Raw genomic sequence first — 18,510 nt, forward strand, 5'->3', positions numbered from 1 at the left:
CCAGGTTAAAATATTGTTTACTGGACCTAGTAAGTTTGTAAAAATCAAATACGGTGATTCAATTTGAAATTGCTAAAAATTTGGTTAGTTTGTGGCGTGTATTAGCGTAATTTTCACTTAGAATTGTTTGGCAGAATTTTGGTCACTTGTCATTGGTAAAAATAAGGTCAGATAAACGGGGTACAGGTCAAATATGATTTATTTGGTGAAAAAATGTATTCCTGTTACGTACCTGACATCTTTGATGATAGTTATAGTATCCTCTGCAATACTCTGCTTGGACTTCATGGCTTTCTTTTCAGCCCAGCCAACACAAGCACTGCACAGAGATATATCTAAACAAGAACAAGTATGTACATTTAAGCCGTTATTGGGACGTAACAAGCAGCGCATTAATTCATTGTTAAATCAGCACCGCCTGATAAACAAAGACGTTAATATGGTCCCGAATGCTGCGAATGGACAACCTCTCCATTTGCCGCGCAAATATTATTTAAGATTTATTTCACTTGTTGGTTATACCTTATACCTGCAATAATATATTTTAACTTTTAAGAGTTTATGCACTTCTATTTTCTATAAATATTCGTCAAACACGTTCTTTTAGTCTAATAAAAAAAAAAAAATTGGCTAAAGCAAAGTAGAACTAATTCAGTCCAGTCATTAACGAGATCTTTTACTAGAAACAATTACCGTCTAAGTTCTAGTGTTATTTATTATCTTACCTAGAGAATCATTCATTTTCTGAGAATCTTTATCAAAATATTGGAGAGCTGAGTTCATAGTTGTTATTGCACTCTCCTCAAAGAATAGCTTCACTCCTAAATTTATAGGGATATCAATGGGCGGTTTCCCTCAAATTACATAGTCAATCATTAAACCTTCGCAATTAAAGGAAAATAAATTAAAAATATGAGTTTTTAATGTCTTTGTTGTTTACTTTAGGTCAGGTTAGGTTATATTAAGCCCGTGCCTTCGGCACCTCGGGGCTAAAAAAACTGGATTTAATCTTATAATTGTACATTCCATATCCGCGGTTTTTTCTCCCCCCTCAGCAGGGTCAAATTTGCAGAATATACACCCCTGAATTTATTTTAAAACTAGGGGGGGGGGGGGGTCTTGTTAATGATAGAAAGGAGGCAAACAAGAAAAAATCTTATTTAACTAGCAGAAAAGTTAAATGTACATTGTACAGTTTTCTTTATAAGATGAAATAACTTTATACCGTTTAGAAGAACTACAAAAACATATTTTACATCTATTTGGTCAATTATGTCCTACCTGGATTATCGAAAGTAAGATGTAGATGTCGTCTTTCTCCTCTGGAGACCTTGACCTCCCACCAATACATCAGACAACCGGCTCGTCCTAAATCCAGGACAATTATGTCTATTATTAACGCAGCAAGAAATTTTATTAAAAATAATAACCAGAGAAAGAGGGGACAATGGGCTGTTTTCTACACTAGTCCCCAAAGTTTTATAATATCGTTTTCTTATTCGCGCGCTGGCTGAACAACTTTGGGGACTTTACTGAATTTTGATTCATTAAGTTGGGTGTTCAAACGTTTCAACAACTGATTTTAATCTACAGAAGAGGTAATTTTGTGTATCATCATTCAGTGTTGAGGATTTACATCAATTTATCGTCTTTTGTCTTATCCCTTTAGAACCCTAAATAATAACAGTAAATTAGAGTAAATTATTAAATATGTATGTATGCACACACATACCGAAAAAATATTGAGTGTTCCATTCAACATTAAGTCATAATCTATTTCTATTTCTACTATTCAACTAGTTGCTTCTCCCATATCACATAGGGAGGAGGGGGGGGGGGGAAGGGTGAAGTGGTAAAAAGAAACCAAAAACCACCCCAAGACATTTATGGAGCTTCCTTTTAGCGTAAAGCCAACTCAATCCATTATTTTGTGAGATCGCCAGCTTAAGACAAAAAACCTTAATACTCCTTATTATATGACAGGATATTTATACATACCTAATATGGCGTGGTTGACGTTATGACACTTGACGGATGAAACCCTCCTTGGCTCTGACGAATGTCTGCATTCCGCCGCCAGCTTAGAGTGAACCTAAAATACATTTAAATGTTTATAATTGATAAAAAATTAATCCGAGTAAAACACCCAAAGCCAACTTGATAAAACTAAATATACCTACCTTTTTCTTGTTTACTATATCATCAAAATGAAAGGTTGTGAAACGTGAAGAAATATACTTATGATATAATTAAGGTATCCTAACCCGAATTGGTTAATGTAAAATATTGAAGATTTCTTCACAGAAGACTATCCACGAACGAGAGAAGTGATTTTAGGCACCTTCCAGTAGTAAATCCTTTTTATAATTATAATTTTTTATCGAAAAAATACTCTTGTGTCAAAGCATTTGACAACAGTTTGAACGCAACAAAACATTTGATGATATTTTGTCAAAGGACTTAATATTTCAGTTTTTTTCATATAAACGATGATGAAACTTAATTATTTTAGCCAATATAACTAATAACTATATTAAACATAAAACTATTATATACCACCAAAAAAATACTCAGGTTCACTGCTGGAAGGTGATTAAAATCATTTGCTCTCGTTCGTGCATAGTCAACTTTAGGTAGCTAAACCCTGAACTGGATAGAATATTTAAGGTGATTTCGAATTTTAAACATTGAATTACCTGAATATAGGTAACCACTTGAAGGTCACACTCAATCTGTTCATAAGGATCAACAGCTGTAGCAGCAACAGCAGTTGGTAATGTATCTATTTCATCCTCAACCACGTGGACAATACTTTCCTCCTGGCCACCGCCACCTTCAGCCGCCACTGAAAATGGAGCAACCCGAGCAACTGTCCGCTGACCTTGGCGCCCTTGACCTTCCAGTTGACCGTAATTATGACCTTCAGTTGGGTCATTATGACTTTTGGAGGTGCTTGGTCCGCTTGTGTTTTGATCTTCTGTTGATACATGTTCGTGGCCTTTAACAGTTGGATTATCTTGAACATCACTTTTATTAGTGTATGAAGCATATTTCTTCTTTTTGTACACATACTCAGTGTACTCATCTTCAGATTGTGTGGCAACAATTTGGGATGCTTCAATGTTTAATTCTAAGATTTCTTTCTTGTCATCAGATATGTTGACGGTACAGTTTTCTGTCTAAAATAATGAAGGAAAATTTAAACATAGCTAACAAAATATAAGATACTAGCGGGTCCGCAACTAACATCTGAGGACACAGTATTTATAGGATTAGGAAAGAGCAAAAACATAGAATAAAACCATCATTTAAGCTTCACTAGAATAGATAACCTAATCGGTTAAGTATTTATCAAAATCTTAAGCTACAGCAAATAAACCTTACTGCTTTGTATGATAGGATTAAAATTGTTCTATAAATGGACGAAAGCAAAAGATTAAAGTTAAAAGCATGGAGACATTTTAATTTGTTATAGCCAATTTTGACCAACAGATCATGTAAAGGACATATAGAGAAGCAGCGCTACTACTATGAAATGTATCCCCGAGCCCAATTTTTAAAGAAAATTATTTACCTGTATAAGACAAGAATCATTTGTTGTTGTGTCAGGAAACATATCCTTTTCATGATCATCAGACCTGGCCTTCTCCAGTATTTCAATATCATCGTCGTTTTCATTAACAGTTGGCAAACCAGCTGTATCTAATCTATCTTGTTTAACCCTCAGCGGGTTTAACGGCTGATCCTTTGGCTGTAGGATTGTAAATTTTCCGGCGGATTTAGTTGCAGAATCTGGCTGCTGTGGGCTGCTGGCAGCTGTTATATTTGACCCAGCGCTGCAGCTGCTTGAAGAAGCTGAATTCTGTGGGTTGGAGTATTGGCGTTTACGAACAGTTTCAGTGGTGATGAGTTGTGCTCTGGTAGAGGGGGCTGGAGACGAGGGGAGGGATACAGCACGACCTGGTTATTAAGAACACTTCAAATTTCTTATTGATACATAATCTTAAATATATTTTAGGATATGTGATTGTGCAGTGCAGAAGAAGGTAAACAAAGATTTTACTTATTGTGACAAAAGTTTTGTCAAAACAATGTTCATCATATAGCAGACGCAAGGGCCCTAATAATTAAGGGTCATCTCAAAAAACGCCTATCTCATAGATGACAAAAAATATTCCAAGCGTAGCGAAGCATAAATTTTTTTTTATTAATTTAAGCATATATTTATTATTTACATAAAAATCACGAAACAATTTACAATGTCTTGTATAAGTTTTAGTATATTTTAAGAAATTAAGTATTTTGTAGAAAGACTGATAGGCCAACGAAGTAAATTACAATACTGTATAGTGTATAGTAGTATACTCATTGGTTTAGGGTATCTTCACACAAAAATCAGCAGTCTATCTTAAATAGTATTAGAGAAAATCACATTTCCCCGATATTATAGCGTTACAGAATGATTGAAGGACCAACAAAAAAAGTCATTATAGAGTATCTTTGCTACAAAAATTGTTTAAATACAAATAATCAAAATTTGAAGTGTTCCTTTAAATCCTTGTGAATCATTGATGATGATTGGACTACTACTTCTGGCTCGCAGCTCATTTATTTCATCATTTTTATGTATTCCTGAGAAATAAAAAAATAGGTATTTAAAGCACTAACTAGTTCGATGTATTTATAATTATAAATCACTAGAAAGGGTTTATAGAAGTAATGCTTTACAAATGTTTGCAAGTAAAACAGTGTCCTTTTTCTCAGAAAAATAATTAAGTGCTGTTAATCTCTTTGTTTTTTTTAATATAATTTCAAACTCACATCATTCCACCCCCGTACTACATCTGTACAAAAATAATGCATGATTTATTTTTGGTTTGATTAGCCATAGTTTTAATCTAATGACTCATATAGTAAAATTAGACACTTAAGTATTAGGAATAGCTGAAGCTTCACTTTATCTTTGGCCTATTAAATGTTATGTTATGCTCCTCGTTATTATCTTACCTTCTCAAAAAAGAGTATGGCACTTTCCCCAGATAAAGTCACCGTAATGAATGACATTAATAGATGTTATTATATCCTTGACTAGCGGCTACGCCCCTAGAGGCCTCTAGTGGCACTTTAGATGTTTTTGTTTGTTAAAGTCTCTACGTTACTTCTTTATGTTACGATACCTCTTTATGTTACGTTGAAATCGCCCATATATTTTTAAAATTTTCGATTTTTTTGTCATTTCTCTTGGGAGGGTGGTTGTACCCTCCCCCAAAATAGTTATAAACCTTCCCAGAACCCATGAGAATCTACCCTGTTAAGAAGAACCCGATCGGTTCAGCGGTTAGCGAGATCCTTCGGTACAGACACACAAACATCCTGTTACTTTAGTATAAGGATTAATTCCTCCAAACTACCTAAAATTCTAAAGATCTTCCTTCCTATCCTTACCTGCGCTGGTTGGCGTAGGAACTTTGGGAGATTGGTCTAGAATTGTGTCTCCCAATCCGCTCAGATCAACTACAGACTGCAGCAAATCTGCACCACAAAATACGTAATTTTTAATATTCTCTTACAATAATATATTACATATTAACATTAAGATTTGGTAATCAAAACTATATCTCAATAGTTTTTAAGAAATCTTTTGCTTCTTAGAAATAAAATAAGAAATTACAAATAACCTAACTTGTAAACCTAGAGAAAGTAGCAAGTTTTTATATTTTACCAGGATAACAGTCAATCAAGGATAAGACAAAGAAAATAAAATTTTTCTCTAGACCTTTCTTTACTCTTCTGCCTTAGTTAGCTTGAAAACATATGTGTTTAGGTCAATTTAAATTCTTGCTCGCGAAGTCCTATATCTTGAAGAAAAATCAAGTATTTATTCCTGTATGGTTCTGCGAGTTAGTTGTTCGAGCTTCTTTGCCGGACAGATCGGCAAATGTTATTTGAACTATCTGTCCGCCGCCGCCCATGGGGCTGGTGGTAGTTATATGACGTTGTTGTTGTTGTCTTGATTTACCACTGGTTAAGGATTCAGGAATAAGTATTTGTAAATATTTTATTTTGAATTTTGGTTTAGTCATTCTTTCTTCATTACTGTTTATAAAATTAACTCATTTAAATTGCGCAAAACTTGGATAATTTAGTAAAGTGGGAGTACACTTTTTAATCCTTCCACCAATTTAGTTGGGTTGTCCCTGCTAATAATACAACTTAAATGTTATAAACCAGGAAAATAATCAAATAAAATCTTGAAAATTGACGAGAACATCATGTTAATGTAAGTATTTAGAAATCCTGACACAAAGGGCTTACGAAAGGAGCTAAATAACAAATGATTTAAATATTTAAATGAAGTATTGACAATTATTCACATTATGCTCGTGTCATTGCCGAGCTACTTTTCATAGACAGAATAGTCAATAAAACCAACATAAGTATCCCATTATCCCTGATAGTATTCTTGATGACCAACTGCTGTTGTTGTTGCTGCTGCTGTGAATGTTGTTGAATTTGTTGTGGTAAAGATGGTTGGCGAGATTTTCTCACCCGCTTCACAACTGTCAAAGCTTTCGCGCGCTTTTCGCCTCCTTGCACAACCTGAATTAATATTCGTGATTGTTATTCTTTGCACAGTTAATTTAAATCCATTGAATATAATATTTTTTAGTATTATAATAAGTTATTCGAATTGTAGTCTGCTTTTTATTGCTGTTGTAAAGGAATATTTTCTTTTTAAAACACATATATCTAATCTATAAAGAAGTTGTCATACTAATTAAAATTTAAATATACATTACACCGACTCCGAATTATCACTTTTTTTTTTTTAAATTCAATGGGCGCGCTATTCCAAGCCATTCCTTTTATGATGTAATGATCATTGATACCTAAAAAAGTGTTCTGGTAGCTTTTTTCAGCAATATGTCAATTTCGATTTTCAAAAAAAAGGGTTTGAAAAAAAAAAAATTCTCCCCCAAAGGGACCCTTCCCCTTTTTCATGAAAATCGAAATTGACATAATGCTGAAAAAAAGCTCCAGAACACTTTTTTTGGTATCAATAGGTAGTTATTATATCATAAAAGAAATGGGTTAGAATTGTGCGCCAAAAAAATTAGCATTTTGAGTCGGTCTCATATACATACATACACAATACATATAGCATATTTTGTTTTATAAAGCTTAGGATCCCTTACCCTGTCCGTATGTAAATTATTTTTTAATTTTTCAGGTGTTTTTAATTGTGTACGTGAAATAGTAAGTTTCAAATTATTATAGGTAAAACTAAATAAAAAAGTCATCTTTAAATTCATTTAACACAAAATTTTTGCACCTCTACATTCTTTAATTTTTATTGTAATTTTTACGTTATGACCTTTTTTGGCTTTTATAATGAATTGATGCATAACATGATATATCATCTTTCCCTGAAACTAACAGGTCCTATATTTACCTGAAAAGGTTGCAGGTCACCACCAGCATTTTTGTCCGGGATGACATATTGATTTCCATCATCTCCATAGGCCAGGATACCCTGCGGGGTACAATCATACTCAGGTCTTATTATTTCTATTTATATAACACTGTTATCTAGGGTTGGCAATCCGGATCCGGAATCCGCCCAATTTTTGGCCAATTTTGGAATCCGAATCCGGAATCCGTTTTTAATAGCGGATTCCGGATTCTTAATTGGTAGGCTAAAATTAGCGTCTTGAGTTTTTTCTTTTAACTCCTCCTCTTTGAAGGCAAAGATTTTCATCATTATATATAATATCTTTTAAAATCTGGTTCGATTCTCGGAAGTGAATTATAGAGAACACCAAGAACATTAATTTTTTAGACATATGTAGCACTTAATTTAAAAATAAAATTTAAAATTCTTTTAAAATATTGCTAGAATCCGGAATCCGAATCCGCCAAAAATAAGAATCCGATATCCGCAAGGAATCCGCCACTTTTTTGGCGGATTCTTTAAGAATCCGGAATCCGAATCCGGCCCAAAAATTCGACGGATTGCCATCACTACTGTTATCCAAAAGTTTTATAACTAGGTTATCTTATTTGGTGTCTCAAAAACTTGAATTTTTTTTCTTGATTGGATTGTTATAAACTACCTAGTAAGTGTCCAATTTTTTTAAAAACAATATCTATTATATACAAAATGGGTAATTTTGATTATCCTAATTGGGATTGAAAATTATTTTTTTGTCCATCGTCCTATCCCTTAAAAACCCTGCAAATACTGGAGCAAATGACAATTGAACAATCATTCCTGCTAATTTTCTCAATTTTTGCAGATTTTATGAATTTATAGTTTTTGCAAGATAATTCCTTAGACTTTTTATAGTTTAGCCTTTTATTATCAAAATCAGTCACTCAAGACGCACATATTTAAATTACAGAGTAGCTACTCTACAAACAATGTGAGTATGACTTTCCTTGATTATTCTACCGTCAACATTCAAATATTGAGAGTGGTCTTGATAAAAATCTAAATAAAATATTTATGGTTACATTTCTCATTAATGTTAGTTTTTTATTAAAAATGTCAAAAAATGATCTATGTAACTATCACTTTTGAATAAAGGAAACATTATTAGGTAAAGTAATTTTTCATAGCAATGAAAATCCCTCCCCTATGTATTTTTCTACTTAAAATTACTATAGCCAAAGGTTTTAGGTTCAAGTCCAACAGTAAAATTATCCGCAAAGGGGGTCATTTTTAGAATTTTTCGTAAATTTGGATTTAACCTTTTAGTTAAATGCTCTTATTAAGTCAAACTGGTCTTAATAAGCGCTTTTGTGTCAACGGTAACGGTAACACACAACTTTACGAAAAATACGCAAAAATTGTCCGCTCAATATTATGACTCCACCTTCTCTTCTAAATAGTCTGTATAAGCAGTTACCTGACTGTTGAATAATTTGGTTTTGTATCAGCTGATTATTTACAATTTGTCCAACTATTCCTGGGGAAGCCGCAACCTGCATCCGCAAAGTTATGAGGATAAGTAAATTTCCTGTCCAATAAACATTTAAATACCTAACCTAGTTGTTTGAAAAATGCAGTTAATCTTTTAATTAAGTTTTCAAAAAAATGTGAGGAGGGAGGGGACCCAGGAATTTATAACCACGTTATTTTATTGGTTGGCTTTTTCACTATTGATTGGCTGGTTTCAAACAAGTGGTGACCAAACTTTTCAAACTATACTTAAAATCTAAAGAGGAGGTAAATTTGTTTGTCGTCTTTGGGAGGATGTATAATGTAATGTATATTGTATATCTATGAATTGTCTATTGTCTTATCACTTTAGAACCCTGCAAAGATCCACCCTCCATTTTAAGATTAACTTAATAATACCTACTTCAGTATTACTGTTATTTTCCTCAAAAAAATCATAATTATTTTCAATAATAAGTTATCATCATAACGCCTGCCTGGAAGGTCTTGGGTACATACTGGTTGGTGGTTGTTGTCCCTCCCCCTCCCTCCAGGTATGGTTGAGGAGAGAGGCCAGTTGTAGATGTAGGAGGGGCGGCTACAAGGTACTGGTGTGGAGATTGGCCAATACGCCCTTGGGTATTTATGCTTTGGATGATGCCCTACACACAAATAATTATAAAATAGGAGCAAAAAGGAACTTCAAATAAAAAGTAGTAAAGTGACTTTTCTTTAACCTATTAAGGGACCATGTATATTACAATCTACAAGCAGTTAGAAATAATTTCATTAAGAAATCATGGATTCATATACTAAGTAAACCAAATATAAATAAAAGAATTTTGAAGAGTCATTAAATATTGTTTCATTAGGAAACAACAAGTTGAAACTCATTTTTTAAGTGAAGCCATGAAAAGTATTAACTTAATCAAAACGATCCTTTGATAACTATATTGGACGGAAAAGAATTATAATACCATAGTTATAGAGTAGCTGTGCTACACAAAAACGTTATCTTATGACCTGTAAAGGGGATTCATATTGAATAAGGTGGGTTGTTCCATCTGGAAACTCCAACAACTTCTGTCTCACTAAAGCAAATACATATTAAGTCAGGGAGGGAGGGGACAATGGGGCTGTTTTTTCTATTAGTCCCCAAAGTTTTATAAAAACGTTTTCATATTCGTTGGCTTAACAACTTTTGGGACCTGAATGAATTTTTAATGGTTGGATGTTTAGGTTGGGTATCAAGAAGTTTAAATAATTAATTGTAATCTACAGAAGGGGTAGTTTTGTGTATCATCATTAGGGATGTACATAATGTATAATTGTTCTATCCCTTCATTTTCCCTAGATTTTAACAGTTATTGTCCATAAATCATTGAAAATCAATAGTTAAGACATGAAAATGGATGTAAAATATACGTGGAGAAAAGTTATCCTAAATTTCGGTCGCTAATTTCCCTGTCATTATTGGTAAGTTTGTTCATTCAGTAGGAGGGTAGGGATGGGTAAAGGGGGAATCGTTATTTTAGCCCGCTGCGTGTTTCCCTTTATTAGAAAACATGAAAATCTGGTGTAAGATCCAAGTAATGATATATCCATTAATTTAAAGGTTTCTAACTACCTACCTTACTCGAATAACTTACTACTATACATATACAGTGTGTTTTTTTTATGAGAACTTGTTTGAAAGCAATTTTACCCCACTTATAGTTATCAGAATTTAATGATTAATGGCTTATTTTCTTCGTTTTTTAAGGGAAATTATGAAACAACAAAAAAAATTACAGTTTTTGTTGAAAAAGTACAGTAAAGTTGAAAATTAAAAACTTAGGTATCAACATCTAAAAATGGTTTTAGCGCATTTTTCTTATGCTCAAATAATCAACCTTTTGCAAGAATGGCTGCTAAACACTTCAAAGTTGAGATATAGAGCTAAAAATGTTTACAGATACTATTAGGGACATGTACTAGAACATATCAAAGTTTGAAGGTCATATCTCAACCAGGGAGGGAGTACTGGCCCCCCAAAGTCGACTACAGAAAATCCATTTTTTTAAGAAAAATGCGCTAAAACCATTTTTATATGTTGACACCTAAGTTTTTAATTTACTGTACTTTTTCAACAAAAACTGTAATTTTTTGGTTGTTTCATAATTTCCCTTAAAAAACGAAGAAAATAAGCCATTAATCATTAAATTCTGATAACTATAAGTGGGGTAAAATTGCTTTCAAAAAAGTTCTCATAAAAAAAACACACTGTATATCTACCCTATAATAGTTATTTCTGCCTTTCAATTCAAATAAACTAAAAACATACTTCGTTTATTTATTGGAGTGCTGTTGTTTTGAATAAGCAGCTGCTGTTCTTGTAGGCCGTTATTGCTGCTAATACCCGCCATATTGCTGCTGCTTATTCCCGCCAAATTGCTCACAGAGGGAATGGACAAAGTAGCAGCATACGGAGAAATACTTGATGTGCCATTCATGGACGTTGAAGCGATCTTAAGTGAAAATACTTCAAAATCTGAATTAAAGTGGGGTAATTTTTTCTAAAGTTGCGTGTGTTTCCGTTCAGTCAAATACTCTTATTAAGTAAAACTGTTCTTAACTATGACCAAACGTATATATATGAAATTATAATAAATGAGAATAGTTAATACAGTTTGACTAAATGGTAACAAAACTTTACGGAAAATACGCAAAAATGACCCCCTTTGTTATATTATGATTTCATAGAAATATAGCTGCATACATGCATAATCATAATCCGCCATTGTACCAATGTGAACAAAAAACAGGAATCTTTGGAGCTAATTAGATTTACTTAAAGAAAAATTGCAAAATTTTGAAGTATCCGTCCCTGGTTGGTTGTAGATGAGGGTGTGCTGCTCATAATACCACCAGAGGAACAATATATTCCACCTAAAATTTAAGGATTAGGCTTTAAAAAAGTATGTTAATGATAATGAAGTTTTAACAGGATTCATAGCCTGGGTGATAAAAGTAAAAAAATAATCTCAATGGCATGATGCTCCCAATTTGTCAAAATAGCTAAAATTCAATAGATTTAAAATAAAGTAGGTATAGGATTTCGTATTATGATAAAATTATCGAAGAACACAATACAATAATTAAATTTTTGCTGTCATATATTACCTAACATAGAGGAAGTATTTGGTGGTCCCTGATGGAGCAAAGACTGTGTATGTGGTGGCCCCTGATGTAGCAGGGAACTAGAGCTAGATCCCTCTAGAGATTGGCTCAGCATAACATCAAGATTTGAAGACAGAGCTCCTGTAATAGGTAAAATTAGTTTCTGTTTCCATTGTATCAATGTAACTATCTAAATCATGTTGTCCTTTCCTAAACTTTTTTTACTTTTATCTTTATATTTTACCCATAAATCCTTGCTTTTTCTTCCTTTATAACTTTATTTAATGATCAGCGGCTACGCCTCTAGGGGCACTTAAGTTTTAACTTTAATTTGTGTGTGGGTCTTTATTAAAGGGCAATTTCTCCTTTGAGGGTGGTGGCACCTTCCCCCCAAATAGTTCCCTGGACCCAGAACTAACATTGTAAAGGAGAACTATATCAGTTCAGGGATTAGTGAGATCCTTCGATACAGACTGACAGACACACACAAACATCCTAATACTTTTAATTAGGATAAAATGTGTAGGTGGGTCATGATTCTTTGTACAGTACATTTTAACACAAATATACAAAAAGAAAATGGATCTTTATAAGTTGCACTAAAGTTTATCATGTGGTATGTAGTGAATAAATAAATAAGAACCAACCTTGAAAGTTGTAAAGTGAACTATCAACATCATCATCTTGTTGTTGGTTATTAAGATGATCTTGAGTCTGCATGCTGTGGGGATTATTGCTGTGTATATTATTGAAACTTGGCAGGCTACTGTTAAGAGAGATACTTAAAATCATGCTTACCCAAAAAATATCAAAATTAGACCTGTTTATCTTTTAAGTAGCGAAGCTACCTTTCATGTAAGAAATGTAATTCCGTTCATCCGTCACAACAGGATATTTGCTAAGGTACTTGTGCTTAAAACATTATCATTTGTTTATACTAGTTCCTACCAGGTACAATTTACAAATCTTTTTTATTCAAAAACATCAATAAAAAAAGTGGTAGGATTAGTCTAGCCATTTTAGAGATCTTAGTGAAAATACACACAAATATGATTTTCTTCTTTATTGCAAAGTATTCGCCAAATATTTAAGTATCTTTCCTCTGAGCTACTGCCGTAGTATCAATGAAAACCGTAGTTGTGCTTGGACTGTTGAGAGAACTCACAATTGTGTCAAGTGTACTCATATTTGTACTGGACTGAAATAAAAGTTTTCTTGTATGAATAGTTATTTATCGCATCGTATTATATACAGCTTCACGCAGCTATTAAAATATAAAAAAAGATTAAACCTGGCTAACAAAACTGGCATTAATTTTATGATTTATTTTAATATTCGTGGAAAATTGTATTTAATCTAAGAACCGGTTCTAATCCACCGGACATTAATCAGTTTCGAAGCCAAACTGGAAAAATGTTTACTAGTGGTGGGCCCTAAAAGGGACAAAAGCTCATGTGAAAATACTTCGTTTTGTTTCCTTCATACGTGATTTTTTTTAAACGAAATACTTCTTAAAAGAATAATAATTCAATATCTTAACAAAGAATATTTTCAAATTTTACTAAACCACAAAAAACTGCAACACTGATAAAAAATGATGTTACCTGTTGGTTTTGAAGGGCGGAATCTGGAAACTGAAGGCATCTCATAATATTTTCAAACTGGTCTTCTTTCTCGAGTTGAGAAGTTGACTTGCATAGAGGTTGGGTGTCTATATAGATTATGTTTTTAATAAAGAAGGATAGAAAGCTTAGACGCCCCAAGTTAAGTCCAAAAAATAAATGTATAGACCTATTACAAACTGTAAACGCAGCTTTTTTAGACACAAAAATATTTCAAAGGGGTAGTTGCACGAAATGCATTTAAACTTGAATTTAGTGAAATACATAATTTTTCCTGTTCAATGGTTTAAACTACATTTATAGGGCATATAATGAATTAATTAAATTTTTCTACTATGAAGTTACAAAAATATCAGGACTTGAAAATCGTATTTTTGTGATAATGCAATTTATATAGCTGACTATTAAATAAAAGAAACAACATGACGACTAATTTAGCGATGTCTAATTGTTTTTTATCTATTGTAAAACAAGATATGTGTTTATTCGAGATTTTGAAGAAAAAAATTTAGTCAAATGCGCCTTTTAAATCAAACTTTACTTAATTTTGACCAACTGTATATATATAAAATATTAATAAACTAGAGTTGGCTCAATATAACTATATCGCTATTGGCTAGTTTTCTATAAGTACATATCTATTTATCTATTTCTCAATAAATCAATTTTCCTCCCCCGCCATTACTATCTAAAAGAAAGAAGTAAATATTTATTCATTTAAATGATTTTGAAAATATTTATTCAATTATATTTTTTTCACATTACCATCACCAAAGGGTTAATATGATTAAAATTTTAGTTTTAATATTTTAACACAAAGGAAGTGTCGCCACAATCGAATTCTTTTAAAATACAGTTTTCTTAGATTTACTCTATTATGAACGTATATTCTTTATTTATGAAATAAGGATTAAATACTTCAATGTAATTCAAATATCTACATGAAGTGAAAAACTTAATTCATTCCATAAACAAATAGGATAAAGGTCTTATCGCTTTGGTCAATGAGAGTTTAATGAGGATTATTGGAGCACCATGAGTTTTAAACACTTTACCATTGGAAGACTCGAGCTCATTTAGAGACGTTTATTTCCTATATAGATCTGTCATGGATCTTGATGCAATAAAGCAGGCTGTTTTGTAAATGTTAAAAATTGGAAGATTTCATTAAATAAAAGTAATCGCAAATATACTTAGTAAATAAGAACAGTTCGACTTTATAAGCGCATTTGACTAAATAGTAACTTTATGGAAAATACGCGAAAAAATTATTAGATTTAGGGTTAATTATTGATACAAACAGTTAAGAAATAGAAACAAGCATTTTACTAAAATGATAAACGTAAACCATTTTGTAATTTGCTGTTTAAGTCCAACGAACATAATGAAATATTTGCATATAAGTCTATTTAAAAGCTTAAAGGATGAATAAAGAACCAATAAACAAAAAGTTTATAATTAAGCTGGCAAGGTGGAAACAATAAATATATCAATATAGATGTAAAACCAGACAACTCCCTGAATCCTTTATGCTCTTTTGTAGCGACTTGGCTGTGTTAATATTTCCGAAGCTATGGGTTGAATTTTAAAGACACAATTGAAAAGCGGCACAGGGTCCTAAGGCCAAGGGGGACATATTTCACCCCTTTACCCTCTATTGCTTTACTCTATTGTGTAAACTTACTTGAACTGTTGTAGAGCGGCTGCAGTGGCACATTGATGGACTGAAGTGAGACCACACAACTGGAACTTGTCATGGCAGATCCTCCTTAATAATAATAATAATAGTGGCTGCAGTGGCACATTTATGGACTGAAGTGAGACCACACTACTGGAACTTGTCATGGCAGATCCTCCTTAATAATAATAATAATAGTGCTGCAGTGGCACATTTATGGACTGAAGTGAGACCACACTACTGGAACTTGTCATGGCAGATCCTCCTTAATAATAATAATAATGGTGGCTGCAGTGGCACATTTATGGACTGAAGTGAGACCACACAACTGGAACTTGTCATGGCAGATCCTCCTTAATAATAATATTAATAGTGGCTGCAGTGGCACATTGATGGACTGAAGTGAGACCACACAACCTGGAACTGGTCATGGCAGATCCTTCTTAATAATAATAATAATAGTGGCTGCAGTGGCACATTGATGGATTGAAGTGAGACAACACAACTAGAACTTGTCATGGCAGATCCTCCTTAATGATAAAAATAATAGTGGCTGCAGTGGCACATTGATGGACTGGAGTGAGACCACACAACTGGAACTGGTCATGGCAGATCCTCCTTAATAATAATAATAATAGTGGCTGCAGTGGCACATTGATGGACTGAAGTGAGACCACACTTCTGGAACTGGTCATGGCAGATCCTCCTTAATAATAATAATAATAGTGGCTGCAGTGGCACATTGATGGACTGAAGTGAGACCACACAACTGGAACTTGTCATGGCAGATCCTCCTTAATAATAATAATAATAATAGTAGCTGCAGTGGCACATTGATTAACTGAAGTGAGACCACACAACTAGAACTTGTCATGGCAGATCCTCCTTAATAATAATAATAATAGTAGCTGCAGTGGCACATTGATTCACTGAAGTGAGACCACACAACTAGAACTTGTCATGGCAGATCCTCCTAAGTAATTGAATATTGGGGTCAAGTGCACTTCATGGTAAAATATTGCTGGAAACGAATGCTTCCTGAATCCTGGGATCTAGCATTACAAAAAATAACACTAGAGCCACCAATGTTTGATTTTCCTGGTTACCAGCAACTTCTGAAAAACCCTGGCCAATGCCAGCCATGAAAGGAACCTAATACTAAGCAATATTTCCCGTTTTAATTAATTTTCGGATTTGGGGGAATATTTGTGCTGCTGGATCCAGGAACCTTGTAATAATCCCAGAAATCATTCATCACCAGCAATATTTTACAATGAACTGCACTTGACCCGAATATTGTTAAGTTGATGTCGCATATAGCAATAGGATTCTACCTTATAGGTAAAAATGTCCTACTTTTATACACCGTTCTTATTAAAATCTAACAGTAAGGCCTAAATTATAACTATTCTAATATAGTTAGATGAATCCATACCATATTTGTTTTATTATTCCTGATACATTTCATTAATAAAAATAAAATCAAAGAATATTTTATTACATAAAGTTAAGTAGTAAGGTTTTCTTTGTCTGAAGCTATTGAACCTATTGAGTTCCCTTTTCAAGGTAACTTTTACCCCTGTGATGGTTTTAGACTACCTATTCAGTTTCAGATTTAATTAGTGGTACGGTTTTTAAGCTAATTAAACCCTCTCTGCCCTTCGAATACAGAGCCCATGCATGGGAGAATAGCTGCTAGTATGATATAATGAAATGCTCAATTTGAAAAGTATCTCGTTGATAAGCAAAAAAAGTAGTACACAAAAATGTCAAGGTAATTGACTTAATTTCAAGTACTGCCAAATAAAGAAAAATGTTAAAAATTAATCATACCTGAAGACATTGTAGTAATAGTTTGGTTGGATGATCTTCCCATTCCTGACAATCCATTATTTATGTCGTCCACTTGTGCGGCCAGTGTGCAAATATTACTATGAAAGCTCTGTAGTTGTTCTTCAGCAGATGTTGTTGTTATCAGCTGCTGTGGAGAATAAACAGTTGTTGCTGCAACCTGTTGTTGCATATCTCTGTTGCCAACATTGCAGTCGTCCTTGGTTGAACTAAAAAATGATTCTTGTACAATATCTTGTTGAGCAGCATGGTTGGTAACAAATGTGTTGCACTGATCTGGTTCATTATCAAGTTCATGAGTATCATGGGTCATGGCTTCTTTATTTTTTGAGGCAGCAGGTTTTAAGTTTAGGTTTTCTGGAGGCAGGTCTGGAAAAGATAATTCTGGCACCTCAGGTAAGGCCAGCTGTGTGCCACCAGCAAGTTCCAGGTAAATATTTTCATTATCATCTTCACTTTTATTTTGTTGTGGTATGTGCTCATCATGTGAACATGTATTCTGATCAGATTCAGAATCATAATTATTCAAAAACGCAGTGTTTGTCTTTTTGGGATCAACAGTTTTAATTGGAGAAAAATCATTACTAAAATCATCATCAGTATCTGTGGTAGGATTATTGGCAGGATTGTTTGGGTTAGAATTATATTCATCAACTTTGGTATCATCATCTAAACATTGATCACCAGCATCATCAACTATATCAGCCATATCATCATTATCATCAATAGGATTTAAAGATTCTGAATCTTGAAGTTTGTTATTGTCATGTAAATTCACAGCCCCATGGTTGGTATGGTTTGGTTCAGCCGTCGTCTCCTCCTCAATGATGTCGGTTGATGTCTGCTTTATAAAATTGTTAAAAGTGTGGTGTCCCTCATCATGTAAACTGATGGAGTCAGAGTCTCTTGTATCTTCATCGCGTAGGATTACCTGACAAAATAAATAATTGTTGAAAAGATGAATGTCAACAATAATAAAGTTTTTACTAATTTTATTGAAATTAGGGAAGAAGGGGACATAGGGCTGTTTATTACAATAGTCCCAAAATTGTATTATGATGTTTTCTTGTTCATTGGCTTTAAAGCTTTGTGGACTTTTTTTACTGAATTGGTTGGTTCATTAAATTGAATATCAAAACGTTTCAACCCCTAATTGTAATCTACAGAAATAAGGGGTAAATTTGTGTATCATTAATGATCATTGGGGATGTACAATGTACATCAATTTATTGATCATTGTCCTATCCCTTTAGATCCTA

At 33.3% G+C, this 18,510-nt stretch overlaps 1 protein-coding gene across 1 annotated transcript in view; it reads right to left on the reverse strand.

Moving 5' to 3' along the window:
• LOC145321811 (uncharacterized) overlaps positions 1-18,510 on the reverse strand; it is a 32,568-nt gene that overhangs the window by 13,773 nt on the left and 285 nt on the right. The window contains exons 2-24 of the mRNA XM_080163439.1: positions 17,234-18,182; positions 15,407-15,490; positions 13,705-13,811; positions 13,201-13,298; positions 12,748-12,866; positions 12,104-12,241; positions 11,808-11,869; positions 11,265-11,448; positions 9,965-10,032; positions 9,439-9,603; positions 8,910-8,985; positions 8,438-8,491; positions 7,454-7,533; positions 6,452-6,600; positions 5,885-6,021; positions 5,446-5,532; positions 4,548-4,632; positions 3,575-3,959; positions 2,697-3,179; positions 1,999-2,092; positions 1,282-1,368; positions 726-821; positions 233-335 (exon numbers count right to left, since the gene is read on the reverse strand). Coding sequence (XP_080019565.1) covers positions 233-335; positions 726-821; positions 1,282-1,368; positions 1,999-2,092; positions 2,697-3,179; positions 3,575-3,959; positions 4,548-4,632; positions 5,446-5,532; positions 5,885-6,021; positions 6,452-6,600; positions 7,454-7,533; positions 8,438-8,491; positions 8,910-8,985; positions 9,439-9,603; positions 9,965-10,032; positions 11,265-11,448; positions 11,808-11,869; positions 12,104-12,241; positions 12,748-12,866; positions 13,201-13,298; positions 13,705-13,811; positions 15,407-15,490; positions 17,234-18,182 — 3,890 coding nt within the window. The remainder of the gene's footprint in view (positions 1-232; positions 336-725; positions 822-1,281; positions 1,369-1,998; positions 2,093-2,696; positions 3,180-3,574; positions 3,960-4,547; positions 4,633-5,445; positions 5,533-5,884; positions 6,022-6,451; positions 6,601-7,453; positions 7,534-8,437; positions 8,492-8,909; positions 8,986-9,438; positions 9,604-9,964; positions 10,033-11,264; positions 11,449-11,807; positions 11,870-12,103; positions 12,242-12,747; positions 12,867-13,200; positions 13,299-13,704; positions 13,812-15,406; positions 15,491-17,233; positions 18,183-18,510) is intronic.

Source organism: Acartia tonsa, chromosome 6, assembly GCF_053477335.1.
Source record: "Acartia tonsa isolate MP-2025a chromosome 6, ASM5347733v1, whole genome shotgun sequence".
Lineage (NCBI taxonomy): Eukaryota > Metazoa > Arthropoda > Copepoda > Calanoida > Acartiidae > Acartia > Acartia tonsa.